The sequence below is a fragment of the Abramis brama genome, assembly GCF_963993115.1.
Source record: "Abramis brama genome assembly, chromosome: 13".
Lineage (NCBI taxonomy): Eukaryota > Metazoa > Chordata > Actinopteri > Cypriniformes > Leuciscidae > Abramis > Abramis brama.
Genome location: NC_139975.1, coordinates 30,101,303 through 30,124,630, shown reverse-complemented (window position 1 = coordinate 30,124,630; position 23,328 = coordinate 30,101,303). Strand labels below are relative to the sequence as shown.

The 23,328-nt window shown below is 38.3% G+C and overlaps 1 protein-coding gene across 1 annotated transcript; it reads right to left on the bottom strand.

Annotated features, from left to right (window-relative positions):
* Positions 1-178: 178 nt before the first annotated feature.
* Positions 179-20,323, bottom strand: hspa9 (heat shock protein 9). Its single transcript, XM_084133736.1, has 17 exons — positions 20,053-20,323; positions 19,193-19,251; positions 19,026-19,113; positions 17,739-17,920; positions 15,944-16,068; positions 15,785-15,858; positions 15,143-15,249; positions 13,530-13,692; positions 11,002-11,094; positions 8,829-9,038; positions 7,815-8,042; positions 6,018-6,122; positions 5,811-5,928; positions 4,347-4,441; positions 4,117-4,209; positions 3,871-4,011; positions 179-1,459 (listed from the first exon to the last, which is right to left on the bottom strand). The coding sequence occupies exons 1-17, from the start codon at positions 20,134-20,136 to the stop codon at positions 1,382-1,384; spliced, it is 2,043 nt and encodes a 680-aa protein (XP_083989862.1). The 5' UTR covers positions 20,137-20,323; the 3' UTR covers positions 179-1,381.
* Positions 20,324-23,328: the final 3,005 nt, after the last annotated feature.

The following is a 23,328-nucleotide window of genomic DNA, read 5'->3' as shown; positions in this document are numbered from 1 at the left end:
ATCGACTAAGTAACATAACATAAGTTAACAGTAACATAAGTTAACTACTGCAGGGGCCAGCATGATCTGTCAAAATGCTTCTCTCATGTGTCAACTCTTTCAGGGAGTGATAAATGCTTTTCCGTGGGAACACTTCATTTTGATTGACTGCCCACAATTTACCTGAAAAACACACAAATACGAGTTCAAACACAACGTTTTATTATAAAAGACTGCATTGGAATATTACTTTCTTTAAACCCATTAAATCATCATTTTAAACATTTAACATTTTCAACAGACATCAGCCTTTGTACAGAGCTTCTATGGTTACAGATTCTTCTTCTTTAATGAACCAGAAAGTCATGTGTAGAATAATAGAGTAGACGGGCTTGTGTGTGTGTGTGTTACATCGTGCTGTTACGAGACCGACAAACAGAAAGGAAGAACGCAAGCCCTCAGTTCAGAGCTCGGCTTCCCTCAAGTAAATCACAATCGTCCATAACAGCAACACATAACACTGATTTAAATAAAGGAAAAACTGCTCAAATCACGGGAAAATGTGGATTAGATATTCAATTCACCTCGGCTATCTTTAACCGAGCTCTTGACAAATCAGCACAGATCTGTCCATCAATCCCTCTTGAATAGCATCCGTCACGGAAGGACAGAGTCATATTGTGCGCTCTTATATAAACCTGCTGGTATGATCAGCAAATTTAACAAGAAAAATATATGACAGATTGAAAAATCAATTCCACACCAGCTATTCTATTATTGAGTTTCATCATTCATAGTTTCATTCACTCCAAACTAACCAGCTCAAGCTTGAAATATACGAATCAGCAATTTCCAAGCAGAACTGATGGACAGAACAGATATTCTTGTATTTAAATAGAAAACATTGATGTCTTGAAGTCCTGATTTTATAAACACTCATTGCCGATATAGACATCCTAAAGCCGATCAGACACACATTCAGCCTCGTTTATCTCCGACACGAACCAATGTTTTTTTTTTGAAAAATACTATTCTGAACACAAAGATATATCTTTAAAGACGTCACAACACAAAACACTGCGCCCAGTGGCTGGAATGCATGTCTAAAGGCTGAAGGCTCACGTCTATGATGAGCATGTCTATCTATCATCAGGCTGACCTTTAAATCCAACATGGCAAATCAAACACTTCATTGCACATTTTGCTTCAAGATTGATGCAGATTATTTTCAGCAGACACAAATGAATCGGAGCTTCTAGACATTAAGGGAGGTGGATGAGGAGAATTGGTAATATTGTTTTGTAGAGTTGACTGTCAAAAACACAGTATATGTGAGAAGATCTTGCGTACGCTGCTCAGAGAAACACATTCAGTCCCACAGTGAACTCCAGGGTCACGGGCTTTACTGCTGGCCCTCCTTCTTCTCTCCGGCGTCTCCTCCTGAGCTCGAGCCGCTGCTGCCTTCTCTCTCTGACGCCATCTGACAAACACACACACACACACACATATTCAGGAGATGAGGAAATACTTCAGACATACCCGGAAATACCTCAGGTGTAAAAAAGGTACTTTCAGGTAAAGTTCAGAGAATGATGATACATGCTGTGTTTTTACCAGATTAAATCACTATTAATAGTCTATACGCTTCAGGGGGGATTTTTAATTGTTAAGTTAATTTAATCATAAAATGACTATTGCTTTGATTGTTTGCAAGTGCAGTAACTAATAATGTTACATGTTTGTTTCTTGGAAATGTACATTTGACAGTAAAGCACTGAGCTGGAGTTGAGATGCAGATACAATTAACTTAACATGTAAAAACCTTTTTTTTTTTTTTTGGTCATCACATTAAAAATAACATGTAAATTGGACAATATTTAGAGCTTTGAAGTGCTGGAAAAAGTGTGAAGCACTTTACTATTAATGTAAAAACATTTGACCATGTCTGCCACAATACCAGTTACAGTTAGCGTTTCTAAACTGGTGGACTGAAAAGCCTTCTATATCTTGTTTGTTCATGGCACAATGTTTCTCCTGTTTCCACATCAGCGCTGTTTGATCAGATATGGTTTATAACAGAGAATTCTGTGCTGAATTTTAACGCTTCTCAGTGGCTTCCCCAGCGCTGTGTAGAGATCGGCCTGTGAGTAAACATCATTGCTCCGAGCTGATAAACGGTCCGCACAGGCTCAAACCAGTAGCGCGGTTTCGTTCGATACGCAACAGACATGGCAGCTCTTATCAGCTGGACCACGTGGCGGTCGCAGTCTGGAGCCCTGTACTTTATTATTATAACAACTGTAAAGGCCCATTCACACAAAGAACAATAACTATAAAGATAACTACCGGTATATACTTGGTCACCCTTTATATTAGGTGTCTTTAACTAAGAAGACTACTAACCGTACTAACATTTAAATTAATAATTTGATACAATGCATTATAATTACCTGCATGTAATTACATCTGTAAATAATTTCTGTAATTACATGTATAGCTACACCGTTGACCCTGCCCTTGTTGTTAACCCAACCTTAACATCAGACCTTCCCCGTATCACTCCTCAATACCAGCAAAAGCGTCTTACAACACAACATCAGCACAACAAGTACACTGTACTTATTCCTGATGCAAGTACATATTATATAGAGTGAACCCATATTTAGTAGTGGTGTAACAGTTCAAATTATTCATGGTTCGGATCACGGTTTTGGCATGTTGTCAATTGTGTGTGAATTTGTTCGTTCAAGCGAAAGACAAAGTGAAAAGTAAATTTAGCATTTGCACTCTGTCTGAGACCAGGCTTTCTGTGTGTGTGTGTGTGTGTGTGTGTGCGTGTGCGTGTGCGTGTGTATTAAACTTCTCACACAGTGCTCGCTACTTCTCTTGAGTCTTCTTGTGCTTTAATATTTAAATGGGTAAGGCTTAAAAACACATGCAAATGATAAACTTTCGTGCCGATGCAGCACTGGCCGGATCGGGACTGTCCCGAGCGCCAACCCCGGGCCATTGGGCAGTGCTTTTGTTTGAGCCTGTCAGCGCTTTCTTCATTGTTTTGAGTCTGTCTGAATTGGCACTGACTGTCAGTTGGGTTTAGGTCTCACCTGCGCTCGGGTGATGATGCTGTGAAGACTGGTCATATCAGACATGATGCCTTGAGCATATGGCACTCGCATCGAACAAAGTTTACAAAGGGTGACTGTTGTCCATGTTTTTTTGACCCTCGCTGTTGTCACGTATTGGGAAGCCAGATTAGTCTCCTTCACTTGCTATGCTAAACTGCGACACACCAGACTAACATACTAACAGTACACGGCCCTTAGAGAGTATCCATCGACAGATTCATAGGGGAACTCTGTCTGTCTCATATTAGAGATTCATGCCGAACCGTGGGTGGATAATGGTTTGGTTCCTTTTCTTTTTTTTTAACAAAGAGCCGTCACAGACCTAATATTTAGCGCCCACACCAACGCACAATATCATTATGTTTATAATAACAGCGCACCACAGATTTGTATTCTGCTGGTTTAAATGCTCAAGTTCTTTGAAGCAGGACGGATTCTGATTGGCTGTCAATGCTTTTATTGTCCATCAGCTGGAAAAACTTGTTCTGAAAGTGACTCCAACGATGTGGTTTCTCTGTGCTGTTATAGTTGTAATATGGTGTGCTATTCTTTTACATTCAGAAGGATTTTTAAAACTTTAGATAGATAGATAAGATAGATATAATCATCCTTGGTGTGAACAGGCCTTAGGGCTCTTTCAAAATAGTCCACTGACTGACAAAAGCTTGTCAGGTTAACAAGTCATAAGGCAAAATATGAGCAAGTCAAATGAGTTTATCAGAAAATATAAAGTAAAAAAGGTAAAGGGTCACGTGATTGACTGTACCTTCTTATACGCCATCTCAAAGAGTTTGAGTGATGCTTGCTGCAGGTTTGTGGCTGCTTGCTTGATGTTCTCTCCCGTCTCCGCGTCCTTCCGTGACAGAAGCTCTTTTACTTTAACAATCTCTTCCTTCAGTTTGTTACACTGCAGGAACAGATCACAAAACGTTTATACAACGCCTCTGAACAATACAGGAGTTTCAGCACTTCAGACTGATAATAAGTAGCAGCAGAAGTAGAAGTGTCGGACCTCATCGGCTGGCAGCTGATCCTTAAACTCCTCCATCTTTGACTCGGTGTCGTGAACGATCCCCTCGGCCATGTTCACCGCTTCCACACGATCCTTTGAATCGAAATCAAAAGATGTTGCAACAGCTTTTAAGGCGCCACAAATAAGACCACGCTCAAAACGGTTTCAAATAAAGACAAACATGTTGAAAACGAGCTGTGATTTTGAAGCATTAGGAAATCGGACACTACCTTCCGCCTCCTGTCCTCCTCTGCGTACTTCTCTGCATTCTTGATCATGTTTTCTATGTCGTCTTTGCTGAGGCCACCGGACGACTGGATGACAACTGAATGAAGCGCATGCAAAAAATAAGCAGAAGCAAGATTAATGTTTTTCATTAAGACTCAAATTCTACATGTGATGGTTTTCACAACGTGTTTTACTTCTGTAATTTTCAAACTGAGCGGTTGAACTCGATTGAAAGTGGACGTTGCATGCTAGAAAAGAGTTGATCTGAATGTGGGGTTACAGTGGACTGCCAATGACTCGTGTATTTAAAAAAAAAAAAAAGTTTCAAAGAGACTGTTATTGACTATTATTTCTGTGACCTTTACTACATTAAAGGAGAAGTTCACTTTCAAAAAAACTTTTGCTGATAATTTACTCACCCCCATGTCATCCAAGATGTCCATGTCTTTCTTTCTTCAGTCGCAAAGAAATTAAGGTTTTTGATGAAAACATTCCAGGATTTCCCCCCATGTAATGGATTCTATTGGGACCCAAACGGTAGAAGGTCCAAATGACAGTTTAAGTGCAGCTTCAAAGGGCTTTAAACGATACCAGACGATGAATAAGGGTCTTATCTAGCGAAACGATCGGTCATTTCCAAAATAAATAAAAAAGTTTAAGTTTTATAAGCACAAACGCTCGCCTTGCTCTGTTCTGTGATGCGCGTTGAAGACGTCACGTAATACGCAATTACGTTGAAAAGGTCACGCTTGACGTGTTTACAAATGTGCGGAAGGAGGACCATATACACATTTTCAAATGTATTTGTGTCAGTTTATCGTTTAAAATGCCCATTTCGTGTGCGTATCCTGGGTGTTTTAATATTAAAAAGCCAAAAAGAACATTTTCTTCAGGACAGAAATTTTTCAAGCGTGACCTTTTCAACGTAATTGCGTATTACGTGACGTCACGAACGCGCATCACAGAACAGAGCAAGGCGAACATTTGTGCTTATAAAACTTAAACTTTTTTATTTATTTTGGAAATGACCGATCGTTTCGCTAGATAAGACCCTTATTCATCGTCTGGTATCGTTTAAAGCCCTTTGAAGCTGCACTTAAACTGTCATTTGGACCTTCTACCGTTTGGGTCCCAATAGAATCCATTACATGGGGGGAAATCCTGGAATGTTTTCATCAAAAACCTTAATTTCTTTGCGACTGAAGAAAGAAAGACATGGACATCTTGGATGACATGGGGGTGAGTAAATTATCAGCAAAAGTTTTTTTGAAAGTGAACTTCTCCTTTAACTTGAACTGCATTACTACAGGTTGCATTACCTACAACAGTGGCGTAACACAATGAGTAAATACCAGCTGTTTGAGAACTGGTTAACATGAACCAATAGCCTCCATAAGAAAGTTATTATATTTTGATGAACAACTGAGAATGGTTTTCCTTTGAAGCTGATTTTGGTCTAGACTCACTCTGCTGTTCTCGGCCGGTGCCCTTGTCTTTAGCGGAGACGTGCACAATCCCGTTAGCATCGATATCGAAGGTGACTTCAATCTGTGGGACGCCACGAGGAGCAGGAGGGATGCCGACCTGTTCAGAACACAGAAATACAACATTTGAGTCGTAAATGGATATGAAATGTAAATCTGCATCTCAGTATTTCGCCCCAGAGCACATACCAGGGTGAACTGTCCCAGAATCTTGTTGTCTGCAGCCATCTCTCGCTCTCCCTGACAAACCTTGATCTCCACTTGAGTCTGTCCATCAGCAGCCGTAGAGAACACCTGAGAGGAGACAGATCACCAACGTCAACACATGCGTGATTCATACCTTACATAGGGCTGAGCAATACATAGCTTAAAGATTTATCATAGACCTCCTTTTAGGCCCTGAAATGGCTGATTTAAATTAGAGTAACCTTCATTTCCACTACTGGTCATTACAACTTCAAAAATGTAAAAAAAAAAAAAAAAAAAAAAAAAAAAAAAAGAAACATTGAAAATGTTTAATGCAAAAATTTAAACAGTAAAAAGAATAAAATAATAATAATTATCGAACTGACTAATATAGAAATGTCTTTTGACTTTCTCTCACAAAGTTACATTTAATCAATATTTCTTATTGGTATTATCAATATGATCATAATAAACAGCATTTTCTGCCTAGATACACTACCGGTCAAAAGTTTTGAAAACATTAAGGTTAATATATTTTAAAGTGTAATTTATTCCTGTGATCAAAGTTGAATTTTAAGCATCATTACTCCAGTCTTCAGTGTCACATGATCCTTCAGAAATCATTCTAATATGATGATTTGCTGCTCAAGAAACATTTACTATACTTAATGTTAAACAGTTGTGCTGCTTAATATTTTTGTGGAAACATTTCTTTTTTTTGATGAATAGAAAATTATAAATATAATAAATAATTATAAATATAACTTTTCATATACATTTATTAATTTCATAAATGTGACCCTGGATCACAAAACCAGTCATAAGTCGCACGGGTATATCTGTCAAAATGATACATTTGTCTTTTATGCCAAAAATCATTAGGATATTAAGTAAAGATCATGTTCCATGAAGATATTTTGTAAATTTCCTACCGTAAATCTATAAAACATTTATTTTTGTGAGTGAATGCAGCACAATCGCCAACATAAATGGACAACTTTAAAGGAGATTTTCTCAATATTTAGATTTTTTTGCACCCTCAGATTCCAGATTTTCTAATAGTTGTATCTCGACCAAATATCGTCATATCCTAACACACCATACATCAATGAAGAACTTATTTATTCTCAATTCAAATATGCATTTCAATTTAAAAAAAAAATACCCTTGCGACTGGTTTTGTGGTTCAGTGTCACAAATGTCTTTTCCATTTAATGGGCCTTTGCCATTCAAAAGCTTGGGGGTAAGTAAGAAAAAAAAGAAATCAATACTTTTATTTAGCAGTGTATCATGATTTCCACACAAAGAAAATAAGCAGCTAAAACTGTTTTCAACATTGATAATAATAAGAAATGCTTTCTGAAGGATCATGTGACACTGAAGACTGGAGTAATGATGCTGAACATTCAGCTTTGATTACAGGAATAGCAAAGTTTTGGTGGAACAGACTTTCAATGAAGGAACAGAAATCTCCCAGGTTTGATTAAAATTATGAATTTGGAACGACATGAGTTTGGATACGCCACAGAAAGACAAGCTGTCGAATCAGAGCTTTGAATCTTTATATCGACAGAGACAGTTTCAGTAAAATGATAATGAAAGCCACGTCTGATACTGAGTGACGCTGTGAAAACACTGTGAATCTCTGTTAAACACAAAAACACAGTGCATTCATGTATTTGTAATTCTGACAAACAGACTTTGTTTGTGGGAAGAAAAAACATAAGCAAAGCACATAACAAAATGTAAATTTCAAATCACAAAACACTATTGCTTTTTCCATCCCGTGTATGAACCTACCTGGCTTTTCTTGGTAGGAATGGTTGTGTTTCTGTTGATGAGTTTGGTGAAGACGCCTCCCAGAGTCTCGATCCCGAGAGACAGAGGAGTCACGTCCAGCAAGAGCACGTCCGTCACGTCCCCGGCCAGAACTCCTCCCTGGATGGCAGCGCCGATAGCCACGGCTTCATCTGGGTTCACGGACTTACTGGGAGCCCGACCAAACAGATCCTGGACCGTCTGCTGGACCTGAGAACAGAGCGAATCGTCAAGTCAGCTTCATTTATATAGCGCTTTTAACAATATAGATCGTTTCAAAGCAGCTTTACAGAGATAATAGGAAAGTAAAGTAATAGAGATTGTTTTGGCTTTACAGCAGTTCTATAATAAAGTTATTGTCCAGCTAAAGTTAGTTTTGACTGATTGATTCACTTCCGTTGCAAAGATCATTAGTTATTAACTAAGGGGCCGCTAACACGACACCGCTCTAACAGAAAACCCCTAACGCACTCCGGCCTGCTCATTTGCACACATTCAGATTGTTTTATTTAGTGCCATGTCAGCATTCAAGGCTACTTTCATGGCAAAAATTCAATTAAAAAAAATATGTAATACAAATATGATATAAATACAATAAAAACCAAACAAACAAAAACAGCAAGTCCTCATCCACACAACAACAGTGCCTGGCGGCTCGAGAACGCAAACCTTGAAACTGGAAAAAAATCTCTGCGCAAACTTCAAAAACGCGAACCTGTGAAAACGCTGACGGCGTGCACAAGTGTATTACGTGTTTAGTCTATAGGCATGAGCGTTTGAATACATATGTGCGCAGGCGTGTAGTCTTTCTTTACAAACTGACCTCAACAAACTACTTGTCTGGCCTTAATTTATAATACAGAATTTTTAATCGCCTCCGTGTAGCCATGTGAACTGGAATTACTTTGACAACGTTTTATCTGTGTATAATAGCAAAGAAGCCGCTTCATTTGAGGCTTTCCTGGGAGAGCGGTTCAGTTCTGGTTCAGTTCTGACCTTTGGCATTCGGCTCATTCCCCCGACCAGCAGCACTTCTCCGATGTCACTCTTGGAGACTTCGGCATCTTGCATGGCCTTCTGGCAGGGAGCCACTGTCCTGCGGATGAGATCTGCCACGATGCTTTCGAACTGAGAGCGCGTGAGCTTCATGTTCAAGTGTTTCGGGCCAGAGGCGTCCATCGTCAGGTACGGCAGGTTGATGTCAGTCTGTGTGCAGAAACATTAACAATCAACCTGACTTCATTAAAAAACCTCACACAAATGTATCATAACATGCTTGTTATTTATTTTTTTAAGTATGCATGCATGTATGTTGGACTGATATGTTGCCAATATGTTGGCATGGCTTGGTGAAATAACAGAAATAGCTGTTCCTCTTCTCCCAATTTCATAATAATCTGTTTCCTAAAAATACAGACTATTCACCAATCATCTTCCCATCAGCACTCAAATTACGCTTGGCACCTTTAGATGTGTTGTTAGTTTGACATGTTCAACAGCCATGCAAAAACACCAAAAACAAACACTTTGGTTTGAGTGCTTTAGTGGAAGGGAAGATTATTGGTAATTACAGACTTAAGGCGAAGCACTGCTACTTGGGCGGAGTGATTGAAGCCCTGTGGTGAGGAGCAGAGAGTTCGCAGAATTGGAGTAAATCACTCCGCAGAAGTAGCAGTGCTTCGCCTTCTGAGAATATAGTTCCCAGTATGTATATGGTTTGAAGATGGCTGTGTCTCATGTGACCTTGTTATTCGTACACGCTGTGACTATACAAATCACAACGTAAATAGGAAAATGTTGGCGTTATTTTGTCACTTATTGGGAGCAGTACGCTAGCTGGAGCCATTTACCTCCAGTCTTTGTGCTAAGCTAGGCTAGCGGTGGGTGCGTCAGACAGAGTTATGGCACGCACGGAGATGAGAAGGGTATGTATGGACTTATCTAACTCTGGGGGATACGGTGAATAAGCTAAAGTCCCAAAAAGTCGGTGTGTTCCTTTAACCATTAATTATAGCCATTAAACATTACAGTGTAATTGAAAGCTATATATATATATATATATATATATATATATATATTTTTTTTTTTTTTTTTTTTTTTACATTTATTATGCTTCAAATTCTAATTTAAGTGAATTTCAAATAAATCCTCACATAAACCCATAATAAATGTAATTTTACCAGTGCCCTTCCTGTCTAACATTTAAATAACAATATACAGAAATTGAATAAAGTTATCAAACAGTCTGCACGGCGTAAATTCTAGATTAAATATAGACGAATTAAAGCTACAAAAGTTCTTTAGTCAAGAGCAGTGAGTGTTTTTCACTGTTACCTTTGTTCTTTGATTAACATCAATGACAGAGAGAATTTGTGGCTGCTGTCGCTTTAAGAGCAGCCTCTGCTGACAGAGATGCGGATCTCACACACGTCTCATTCTCTCACAACTCTTTACTTTCATTTAAGACTTTATTTAACTCAAGACGGCTCTTATGTTATGAGGATCCTCGACAAAACAGACATTTTGGCAAAATTGTGTGTGTTACTGTTCGGTCAAGCCAAGTTCAAGTTCAAAGCATTTGCATGAATAAGAGCGGGATCATATAATGTAAAGCTAGCCAAACGATGAAAAAAAAAATGTACAGATGCTGCGATAATTACGTTAAATGTTTTAATGCGTTAAACTGTCTTCCAGCCACTTCTGCTGGAATTTGCACTTTCCCATTTTTCTGGTTTAGTTTTATTCCTGTTGTTCCTGCTGTTCAAAATGAGCCGCGTCATCTCCGCATCACGGCAATTTTGCTCCAGCCTGAAGTAATTACCAAACTGGTTCCACGTGTTTATCACACTAACGTACATATTTTGCGACAGCAAATAAAAATTATTAATTATGGAGGCTATATTCAAATAAATTGATAATATACAATTTTCTTCAAAACTATATCTATACATTTTAATGCCTGTAGGATTAAAATTTAATGCTTTAATGCTATTTAAGGCTTTAATTTTCTCAAAATCCATTTAATGACTTTTAATGCTTTTTAATGCCCCGCGGAAACCCTGGTGTTATAATTTGAATAATAATGACAAAAATGAATAAATCACTGTATGATTATTGGGTTAAATCATGTCTTTGATCACATGACCGCTCTTAGCACTCACACACTCACCTGCAGAGAGGAAGACAGTTCACACTTGGCTTTCTCCGCAGCCTCTCTCACCCTCTGTAGAGCCATGTTGTCTTTCGTCAGATCCACTCCAGACTGCAACAAGACCACACACACACACACATTAACAAGCAGCACGAACTCTCCTCAACAACACTTTACCTGGATGCTGAAAATCCTGCATTAGGTACTACTTTCCTAATGCAAACAGTGACCCATTTATACAATACAGAACGCTTTAAAAGCAGCTTTACAGTGATAACAGGAAAATAATGATTCAGCGATGCAGAGAGAATACAATTCTGCTGGAAAGCAGCTCTGAAAAGACAATAGTAAACAGTCATTCAGTTGAAATCAGCTGTTGATTCAGTTCAATAACTGAGTAAATTTCAATTATGAAATAAGTTCAATTGATCTATAAAGCAGGTCTGCAGAAAACAGTGATGTCATCATCCAGCTCTCATTCGAAAATGTCACTGCAGTCAAGTCAATAATATTGCTGAATATTAAAGCAGGGCTCAGTAGTTTCGGGATTTCGCTTTTTGCTCGCAGGTTTCTCCCTAGAGCTCCCCCCACAGCTTCGGAATAGATATTTGACAACACTGTTGTAAAAACTCGTTGGTGATTCTCAGACACCAGAGGCTAGTAGATCAACGACATCAAAGCAGATGGGACATTCTTTAAAAGCGTCTTCTTCATTCGGGTTCGAACAGCGTGAGGGAGCGCAATAATGACAGCATTTTAGCAGATTTCTTTTGGCCGTAAAGCAATTGTTTACATCGCGAGACCTGATATCACGCGAGACTTCCTGACGCGGCGGCCGGCGGCTCAAAGTTGCAAGTGCGGATTTTCCGCTCGCGGGCACCAGGGGGGTGCGAAACGACCACCATTCAACCCGAAATAAGTAATATAACCATTCCAATGACTCCGAAGCTGTTCAGTTAAGGTAAAAAAGTTACTTAGATCACCTTTAAGTGTCCCCAACTAAGAGGCGACAGAACCCAAACCAAATAAAGTGTCCGTTTTCAAGAGTTATTATGGTAATTCTTCTGACTTGTTGTACAGTTAGAGATGGCGAGGACAAACATACCGCACATGAATTAAACAGATGCGTATACAAACGAGACTATACGTGATGTAGTGCCCGTTACAGCAGTCAGTCAGTGTGGAGAGATAAGAGAAAGTGCTTATGTGTGCTCTCCGCCTCACTCAGCCCCATGCTACTCTGTGGTGTTTTCTGATCCACAGATATGCACGTTAGTAGTTTATATACAGAGAATTACATGCGTTTACAGTTTGACCTTCAATAACTGCACTGCATCTTCATGCTGTTGCCTAATAATTGGTGGTTTGCATTACAAGTTACAACAAAACACCAAGTACATCTAGTACACACACGTATGCATAGGTGTGTGTGTGTTCATCTATACCAGTGGTTCCCAACCTTTTTTTGTCCGAGACCCCCTTTTCCCCAAGAAAATATTTTAGGGCCCCCCTTCACATTTAATGATATTATTGCTCTTGTAAGCTTGCAGCAAGGATGACAAAATATTCAAACAAACGGTATGTTTACTATAACCAGATATGTTTATGCACAAATAATAGCCTATAATATTGAAAATACAATAACAAAAACATCATTGTAATTTAAAAACGTAAGCCTAGGCCTAGGCCTAGTAGCCTATAAAGTGTCCCTATTTGAAATGCAATAACAAAAATATTCACACTGGTGTGTAGGTAAAAAAAAGAAAAAAAAAAGAATATAGGCTATTACTAAATGACTGCTGTCTGGGACCTCAATACTTGCATGTTATTTGTGAGGCTTTATCAATGTGAGGCTTTATTTTTGATGCTTTTGCCGCAATAGCGAGCGATAATAAACTTGCGTTTATTAACAGAATAATGCGTCTTTCGGAAGAACATTGTAGCCGGAACTACTTCTCTCGGTGTACATCTATGACAGTCACGCAGGTACTGGGCTACTCCGCAGCGGCAGCGATCCGAACCAGTGTAAAATAGCCCCAATGTAAACACTTATTATAGGTGTACCATAGTGGTTCAGGATAAGACAAAAACACGGATTGGAAAATGGATTCATGATGAGCTCGCTCATATAAATTTTGTAAATTTTTTACAGAAAAAAAAGTTAAGAATTTTATTTAATGCTCATTGCTCAAAACTTTTCAAAATATGACGCGACCCCCCACAGAGCTCGCTGAGGCCCCCTTGTGGGCTGCAACCCCCCTGTTGGGAACCGATGATCTATACTGATGATTTCTCACTGGTCGTTTACTGGTTGCCATTACATTACAATGATCTTAGATAGTAAAACAGCACCATTCATAACGGTTTCTAATTTAATTTTTGTATTTTACACAATGTAAATTGTCTGAAAAATTTAGTGTGTTACATTTTAATACAGCATACTAACTTGTAAATGTATGGGCAAAAAAGGTGATCGTTAACAGCCTTTAAATGTCCCGATGGGTGCAACACTACTCAAACACACGCACAGACACACATACACACACCTCTCTCTTGAACTCCTTCACTATATGTCTGAGAAGGTGCTGATCAAAATCTTCTCCACCCAGGAACGTGTCTCCATTGGTGGATTTCACCTCAAAAACACCCTTCTGGATCTCCAAGACAGAGATATCAAACGTCCCGCCACCAAGATCATACACAGCAATTCTGGAACAAAGACAGAAATAGTTTCCTTTTGAATGAAGTCATTAGTAACAAGCCTCCAGGTAATGCATCCGTGCATTTGGTCTTTGTTTGTTTGACTTTATTGTCTGTTCAGATTTCCTGGACAGAAATTCATCTTTCATGCTGGCATAAAAAATAATAATAAAAAAATACATCAGACAACACTGTACAACTACATTATATACCACATAATAACACGAGGAACAGACATTTGTCCCTATCAAAAGCATGCATAAAACAGATGAATACAATATATATCTGCATAAATACACACACACACCTATGCATACACTCGTACATACACCTATAGTAACTACCTCAATTAAAGATTTGATTAATAATCCTGCTGCTGTCTGTGGCAATAATGATAATCAAACAACAAAAGACAGAGAAAATCACTCATTTTCATGCTTTTGCCTGAATAACTTTAGTTGGACTGGGCACTGACACAAAATTCACAATTTGATTTCGATTCACAAGCTTGTGATTAGATTCGTAACGGATTAATTTGGATATACATCAGGTAAAGTATGTCAATTTTCCCAAGAAAAAAAAAACTCTTTCTGAACTAATGCTGTAAACTATACATGGACCCCCAGTTGGTACATTACTGTAATATTAAAGGTTAAAATTAACAACATTTAAATTAAGCAAATGTAGTTGTCATCACTTTTTAATGACAATTATACTTGTACTCACAATTTTCTTTTTGAAAAACATTAATAAGGAGGCTGTCATACAGTCCCTTGTTTTCATTCAAATATACATTAAATATTAAAGAACATGTTAATTCAATTCTATTGCATATTTCTGGCAAAATGTTCCTCCAGAGTTCCTCTCTCTAGTAAAGAGTGAGAAGCGATCGGTTTACGTGCCGCTTTAACTGAGGCGCTACGGCGATCTCTCCCGACACATTAAAAAGTGCCAAAACAGGATTTAATTTCATAAAACTGATAGAATTTGAAAGCTTAGACTTTGTTTCATATCAAAAGTAACAAAGCTTTTTGCAATTATTGTATGGCAGGTGCGCTACAAATAACGTTTGTTCACAAATCAACCTACAAACTATCAGTTGATGAAATTTAAGAATCAATATCAGTTCATCAAAATGTGAAGATTAAAATTGAAAAATTTATATTTTCAACCCAGCCCTGAACTTTAGCAGCTTTAACAAGAATTGCTATACATTTAATTTATACACTAAAGACTATGCAGTGCTTTATTTTTTACAATTTATTTTAATTTCTGAATTTCTTACTTGCTACCGTTTAATAGACCAGCTGTACCTGAAAAATTAAAGCACTGTTTTTTTTTTTTTTATATTATTGGACTGGTATCTGAATCTGTATTGGACATGAATAAGTGGTATGGAGTACTCCCTACAAATGTTGGTATATAAAGATAAAATAAATTAAGCACATCCGATACTTACATTTTGTCTTGAGTCTTGTCCAGTCCGTAGGCTAGAGCAGCAGCAGTCGGCTCATTGATCACACGCAGCACATTCAAACCTGCAATCTGTCCCGCGTCCTTGGTCGCCTGTAACAAACACACCAGATTTTAAAGACAGCAATGCATCTGATGAACCAAAGCTGTTCACAACATGAGCACTCACGTCAGTGGCCGATAACAGAATGCTTCTAAAATGTAAGACTGAAACAAGCATTTTCTGTAAAATGCTTTGAAACAATATGTATTGTGAAATGCACTGTCATCAACTCTGTCATTACTCACCCTCAAGTTGTTCCAAACCTGTATGAGTTTCTTTCTTCTGTTGAACACAAAGGAAGATATTTTGAAGAACGTCAGTAATCATACAGTTCATGGGCCCCATTGACTTCAATAGTATGGAGAAAAAATATTATGGAAATCAATGGAGCCCATAAACAGTTCGGTTACTGACATTCTTCAGAATATCTTCTTTTGTGTTCAACAGAAGAAAGAAACTCATCCAGGTTTGGAACAACATAAAGGTGAAGAAAAGATGGCATAATTTCCATTTCTGGGTGAACTATCCCTTTAAGTCAATCTAGTAGAGTGTAGAAAGCAGAAGGTGTGGTGAAAGGCAGTTCACCTGTCTCTGGGAGTCGTTGAAGTAAGCTGGGACTGTAATAACAGCGTTCTTCGCCGCATGGCCCAAGTAGCTCTCTGAGAAAGAAGAGGAGGAACAGTGGTTTGATGGAGCTTAAACTTAATGGTCTTAAACTGCTGTTCTTCAGTCGGATGGACTCACCTGCGGTCTCCTTCATCTTCATCAGGATGAAGGCTCCGGCCTGACTGGGCGAGTACAGTTTGCCGTGGGCTTCCAGCCAGGCGTCTCCGTTAGAGGCACGCACGATCTTATAGGGCACATTTTTCCTGTCAATCACAGCAAAGTTTATCACTTATTTAAAAGAAAAACAAACACTACATAAGGATGTTAATGGATTAATTCCAGGTTAATGATTTAATCGATTAAGCTCAGATTAATTTCAGCACAGATGCGTTCAGTGATCGTGCGAGCAGAGGGTAAAGACACTGCCTATAAAATCCTCCGAAGCTAGAGTGGATTTCACGTCTGCTGCACAAACACACAACCTTGGCTTACTCCAAAACGGTAAAATGCAGGCTCAACGCCATGAGTGTTGGAGCATTTCCTTGTAAGTAAATATTATGAACACCATAATTGTATTTTAAAGTGTACACGATGAAACAAGACATCGTCTTTATTTGCAGTGATGTTATTTCTAATAAGCTCTTCTCTGTGTTTGAATGAGCGCTGTGTGTGAAGTGTCAGAGGTGAGCGCTCTCAGTGTGTCTTTGAGCATTTCTGCTTGTGTTCAGATGAGCAGATTTAGCAGGAGGAGAAACAGAGCACTTCACGCAAGGAACAGTTTCTGTGTGTCCCCAGTGTCTGTCAACCACGGCGCTCACGGTGAGCGAGAAGCACAGAAAATAACGAGACGCGGCGCAACATATACGTCTACCCCGCTGCTCTTTCCCAAATATGTTTGGTACCGTTCATGCCAATATATGTAATCATTAATGTTAGCGTTAACGATTAATCGATAAATTGATCGTTAATATTTAATGAAATTATTAATATTCCTGAAAATGTACATCCCTAGTACATTATATTTCAAATATTTTGGTAATCGAGTAATCTGTCGATTATTTTGACGATTAATCGGATAACAGTGCAACACCTCACAATAAAACACAAAGCACATCAGACTTCCCAAAATAGATGTTATTAGAAACCCAAACAAACAGAAACTGAGTTTGTGCAGAGCAGCATTTACTGTGAATTATGGCTGCCCCCGACTAGTAGTCGTTCATTTAAGCCATTAGTCGACTAATCGTAGGGTTTATATTAATTTAATTACTTAAATATGTACTGAGGAGAATACTAAACCATAATGAGCGTTTAAAATATATAGGTGTAATATAGCCTATTCCGCACTCGGGCGCACACATAAAACTTGCCGCAAAGCACCGGCAAAAGTAATGATTATGAATGAGTTGGAAAAATAACAAGGGAGACATTTTAATTTATTTAAAATAATTAATTAATAAACTAGTGTTTTCCGAGTCAGTGATTCTGACGCGACACAGTATTTTAAGTATTTATTTTCGTTTTGGATTGGTCTGTTTAAAAGTAGACATTTCAAGCTTTCCGTTTTTTTCTGCGACTAACCGACTAATAAAATTGGTCAACTAAGCCTCTTCTAGCCGACTAACATTTAGTTTTAATGTCGTGCAGCAGTTAGAAAACGGTGTAATAATGTGGTTCTCGTCCTTGGAACGCAACACTTCTGAAAGTTTGGCAAATGATCGACACGGGTAAATTGCAATCAAGGATTTATTTTTATTTTTTTATAAATCGAGCACTCAAACTTTGAGGAATCGTGACAGCCCTAATTACAAGTTTGCTAGTATAATAGCACACATGTAAATATGTATGTATATGTACAATATGTATGTATAACATACATATATGTTGGTGTGAGTGCATGTATGGACATCAAGTTTGAAGTTAAATGCCTTACAAATCTTTCTGGACTTCAGCGTCATCATAGCGCCGTCCAATCAGACGTTTAGTGGCGTAGAGAGTGTTGTTGGGGTTGGTGACAGCTTGACGTTTGGCCGGCATTCCCACGAGCCGCTCTCCTTCAGATGTGAAGGCCACCACTGACGGGGTCGTCCTCGCACCCTCTGCGTTTTCCAGGACCTGTTACGGTGATGCGTTTTAGTTCAACAGCATTTTGATTCAATGTCAATGTCAGGCAGACAGTAGTAGAGGTGACTGACCCATCCTCGTCACTGAAGATTCATTCAGATTTGTTCTTGTTCTCAATAGGGGCTTTACATTATTTCAAATGTGCATTTCATAGTAATTCACATGGTTTCTGCAGGTTTTATGAAGGTAAATTTCAGAATTTTAAGACCTTTTTTAAAACAAAATATTGAAGAGAACCTCTTGTACCTTCTTACAGTAAATTTGGCCTTAATTTGTGCAAGGATGAATTGAAGACCTTTTTAAGACTTGCAGAAACCCTAATTCATTGGGATCTTTCTTCCACCCCCATAATACTGTCAGTAAAGCATTCATTCAATCAATAAAATGCTTAAAATATTTATTCAAAAACACTGCTGTACTGCCCAATGCAAATTATTTCATGAGCTTTGTGCATTTTAAACAAAGACATGCAAGTACATGACAGTTCAGTATATCACTGATTCTTGAGTCCTGGGACAAAACCATTTAAACTTTTTTTTTTTATTTAAGTTTGTGTATTAGGGAATTATTCTGGATTAATCTTTTCAACATGTTCAGGGGCAGTGACCAAGTCTTGCCTTGCCTATCAATATGGGCCAACAGCATCAGAAAGAAAAAGTACTTCAGTTATTATGGGTTGAGATCATATCAAATTAATTTCAAAACAGAAATGCCGTCATTTTAAAAACTACAGGCAGGTTAATTTGTGTGTCCCACATCTCAAGAATGGACACAATGGTGATAGTTGAACCTACACCCTTTTGGTTTCCAGCCCTAATCTGTAACCACTAAATTAACACATCATGGCCTGGTTTCACAAACAGGGCTTAGATTAAGCCAGGATTAGACCTTAGTTCACTTAGGGCCTTTAAGTGGCTTTTATAAACGTGCCTTAAAACTAAAAAAAACACATTACTGGTGCATCTTGAGACAAAACAATGGCACTGACATATTTTAAGATCTGTTTCTTTCAGTTAAAACAGCTCAAACATGCATTTTAGTCTGAGACTCGTCTTAAACCTCGTCTGTGAAACCAGGAGCATTCGTTCTGGCTTACCTTGGCTTGTTTTCCCTCCATCACAGCCACGCAGGAGTTTGTGGTTCCCAGATCAATCCCGATGACAGCGCCCCGGATCGCCTCGGATCTGAAAAAGCACCCGGCAGCTCAGACACTCGTTCAGGGACCTTCAACATCTATGACACAACAGCTAATATGATACTCACGCATATTGACGTCTGGCTGAAGTCTGGAGAGTTTGTTGAGTCAATCCATTCCAACAAGCCTAACAAAGAGGAGACAAAAAAATGGAAGCTTCACTAGAATATAAAAACTATAATTCAAAATAGAAGGGAAATGACTATATGAGTACAGTTAGTGCCAAAAGACAGACATATACAGAATTACTCAATTTGACAGGTCTGTCTGACCATGTGGTCATGTTGAAACAAAGAGAATCACGTGGATTACAGCACTTTCACATAATGCCAATATTACTTCAAACACTCAGTATGTGTTAATTATGAACAACAAGTGATTTATCAGTGAAACAGCCAGATGAAGGAAAGCTCATGTCGTAACCCGAGGTGGGATGCTTCAGGGACACTTCATGAAGGTCATTCAAACACACTCTTCCTCAACTCCACAGACACCAAATGGATGACCTCCACTGCTGTTTACACACTTTTAACTGTCTAGATGATTTAACGGATAATAATTCATCATGTCTCTAAAACAAAACACTTACATAACGCTGGAACGTGGTTGAATCACATGAACATTTGGGTTTTTTATCTTAATTCAAGAGGGAAATTGTTAGTTTAAAGCTTGCCTTCCCACTGTTGTCTGTCTTTAACAGATTTTATATGATGAGTAAGTTAAGGCTACAAACACTTGATTACTAATCACTTCAGGCAAATGTCAACGGATCCTGTAACCAAACCTAACGTTACATCACTGCAAACTTCTACTATATAAAAATCATGTCGGCTCGATATAAAGAGACTGAATCAAATACCCACTGAGAAATCAATCTGACTGACAGCACATTTTAAGGGCACTCAGTAGTAGTGAAGAACTCACTCACCTTCTTGATGAGACCAGACACACTGCTGGAGGTTTTCTGAGAGCACGACATGTTTCTCGCTGCTGTTCTCGCCGCAGACAACATCTTTGAGCACTTAATAGCTAATATAAATGAACGTTGAGTAACGGGTCTTTGCAAAAGCCACTGAATGTCAAATAAATGAGCTCTGACGGGTCACTCTCAGGCCCTGTGCTTCGGTAACGCTTGTGATGAAGTCTCACTGACGTTCTTCTAGAATTATCCAACACCACATGGCGATCAGAAGGACCTCATAGCAGGCCACGGAGCGCCTGAACAGAATACGACATTCTGCTATAAACTAAAATAGCACTTTTGCTTAATGCAATTATCCAGTGTGTGTTATATGCTGTTGTTGTCAGAAATGATATTAATCTGAGCCAAAAATATGATTAAAATTTTTTTTAATAGCAAAATACACAAGGCACATATGTGGACATCAAAAGCTGCAATCCTGAAGGTCAAACCAGAAACCACAATCTTTCGTAGTCATTACATCATGTAGCATTTTCATTACTTCTATATCATTATTATTATTTTATTATTATTATTACATTATGCCAGGCCTCTCACAAACTGACAAACATTATATTTGGGTATTTTTATTTATACACTAAAAAAAAAAATGTCTGAAAATATCTGTTTTATTATTAATTTTATTCTTTTCTTAAGTAAATTTGGGCTCTTCATGTAAAATTTTAATGTATTGGCCCTTTCTTTTTTTATTATTATAATTTGTATGTGATATTTTTAATTGTTATTTATGGTTATACCACTTTATGCTAGTGTTATTGTTCTCTGCGATAAAACAATTATTATTAGTTTATTATAGTTAATTGCAAATTGCTATTTTGCTAATATGTTTGGTTTGTATAATTATGTACTGAAAATACCATTGTCATTATTATATTGGACAAGTTTCACATTCATTGGAGCAAAACTAAGCACTTATTTTCGGTTAGCTTATTATAAAAAATAAAAAAAAACCTGGAAATTACATAGATACTGTTTTGAGGCCCTTTATGATTTTTATAAGATTTTATTTTGTTTGTTTTAGACTAAAACGACTAGAAGACATCAGGTGTCAGCAGGTTTCTAAAGAAACCTCAGACAAAACCTCAGAAAAGTCATGCTATCCTGCAGTACAGACAGTGTTTTGCACTTGATTTGATCATATGCATAGATGTATGGGAATGACACGTGACACAATTCTACGAGGAGACAAAGTTTAGCCACCTTGCAAAGCCATCTAGCCTAATTCATTTCCTTCTTAGTTTCTCTCCTCTATTTCTGTCCAGGCATCAGAACCATATGTCTTCATGACACTGGGTCCACACAACATTCAGAGCTTGACTTTCTACATCCAGCATTATCACTGGAGGACCTTAAACATATCAATTCTCTCACACTTCATCTATATTAGAAGCTGAAATGAAATGCAGATTCAGTCTCTGACAGCAGGTGGCGCTCATGGAAAAGCAGAAATACTATGTGACCCCTGAACACAAGCATCTTTCTGCCTCCGTTCTGACACTCTTTTGTGTCACAATTGTAACGAAAGGAATAAAAGAGGTCAGGGTATTTACAACAGCCCTACACATTTGTTTGCATTCGCTATGGTGTTTGTCAAACAATATCAAATACTTAAAGAAGCCATTTTTTAACATTTGTTTATGAGTAGACTAGTCTATTATCACATTTTAATCTGGACTAAAACGTGCCAGCCAATAAAAGATATCTAGATATTGGTTGCAAATGTTCTTATTTATTAGTTGTATTCTTTTACTTTTGCATCATGCATCTTTTCATTTTTATTGTGAATTGTTTTATTGTTTTTAAATGTTCAATGTTCTTTTTTGTTATTTGAAAAAAGTGGGTTAACTTCTTATTTAGATGAGAGCACTCAAGTTTGCTTACCTTTTTTATTGCAATTCAGTGTCATAATTAAAGGTTCAGCAATTATTGTGATATGAAAAACTGATGCTGTCACATGTCCTTTTAACTTGTTTGTTTGAGATATATTTGTGTTATTTATATACCTCTCAGTATTGTGTATTGCTCTCCTTGAGACTGAGGGACATGCTGAATGCTCAGGTTCAGGTGGACGGGCCTGTAGTGCTGGACAAAGCTGTTGAATGGCTCTTCGCTCTGCTTTACATTCCCTGACCTCAACAATGTTTTCAGAAATGAACACGAGCTTTTTCTGCAGGTATAATTAAAATGCAATTCAGCTAAAGCTCACCCTGAGTGTATACTAGGCTCTCTGTGAAACTGAACAGCAAAGATGAGACTCGAACCCATGCGTTGAGTAAAATGGTTTAGCACTCCATCCCCTTAACCACTCAGCCACTCTCCTGCCCATGGTGTTTTTTCACAGCTACTTTTAGTATGATGACATTATAGTTGGCAGCAAAGGGCTTTGCCAGGCGCGCTTGGCTCTCTTGAACACTAAAGACATCAAACGACAAAGATGGGATTCAAACACACGCGTGCAGAGCAAAATGGATTAGCAGTCCATCGCCTTAACCACTCAGCCACCTCGTCATGCCTCTTTTCCCAAAAGGTTGGGCTGATGAGAGAGGTAACCCTCTCTCATCAGTCCTTCGACTGACCTGCAAGGAGCATTGGGTTCTATGGGTTAGGAGACTCACAACCGTGTTGATAGAGGGAGATGTGCTTATGTTTCTTTTGTGTGCTGCTTCTGCTTTGTTGGAAAGAACCTAGAGAGAACGCCTGGGTCATGAAAAAGGCAGCATAGCTTGCATTGGACCTTTCTCAGAAGATGTTTGCAGTGTCCTTACACTCTTCATTATCCTACCCAACCTCGTAGAAAGCTTGTCGAATCGATCCCGAACTCAAACATGTTCTTGGAGTTTGAGCTTTATGAAGCAATATCATAGTCTATGAGGCTCATCCGAGACGTGATCTTTGCTGATTGAAAACTTTACCCAATACCCCGCTGGGATGACTTGTAATACAGTCAGCCTTGGCAATTTTTGTTGGTCTCTTAAGAGGCTTTGTGACTTGTTGGAAAAAGGACTTGTGCTTTTGTTTCTTTTACGTGCTGCTTTCGCTGTGGTGGCGAAAGCATGAGCTTGAAGAAGGCTGGTGTAGCCATGATTTGGACCTTCCTTTAGAACGTGTTTTTGTATTTCTAATGGTCATATCCATGCTCCAGCGGGCTTCTTATATTGATCCAATGTTTTCAGAAATGAACGTGAGCTTTTTCTGCAGCTATAATTAAAATGCAATTCAGCT

Excerpts from the sequence above, each read along its gene's own strand:
- hspa9 (XM_084133736.1), bottom strand. The coding sequence starts at position 20,136 with ATGTTGTCTGCGGCGAGAACAGCAGCGAGAAACATGTCGTGCTCTCAG. Across the intron at positions 15,859-15,943 it reads GAAGATGAAGGAGACCGCAG|AGAGCTACTTGGGCCATGCG; the intron begins GTGAGTCCATCC and ends CTTCTTTCTCAG. Across the intron at positions 1,460-3,870 it reads TTGAGATGGCGTATAAGAAG|ATGGCGTCAGAGAGAGAAGG; the intron begins GTACAGTCAATC and ends TGTGTTTGTCAG.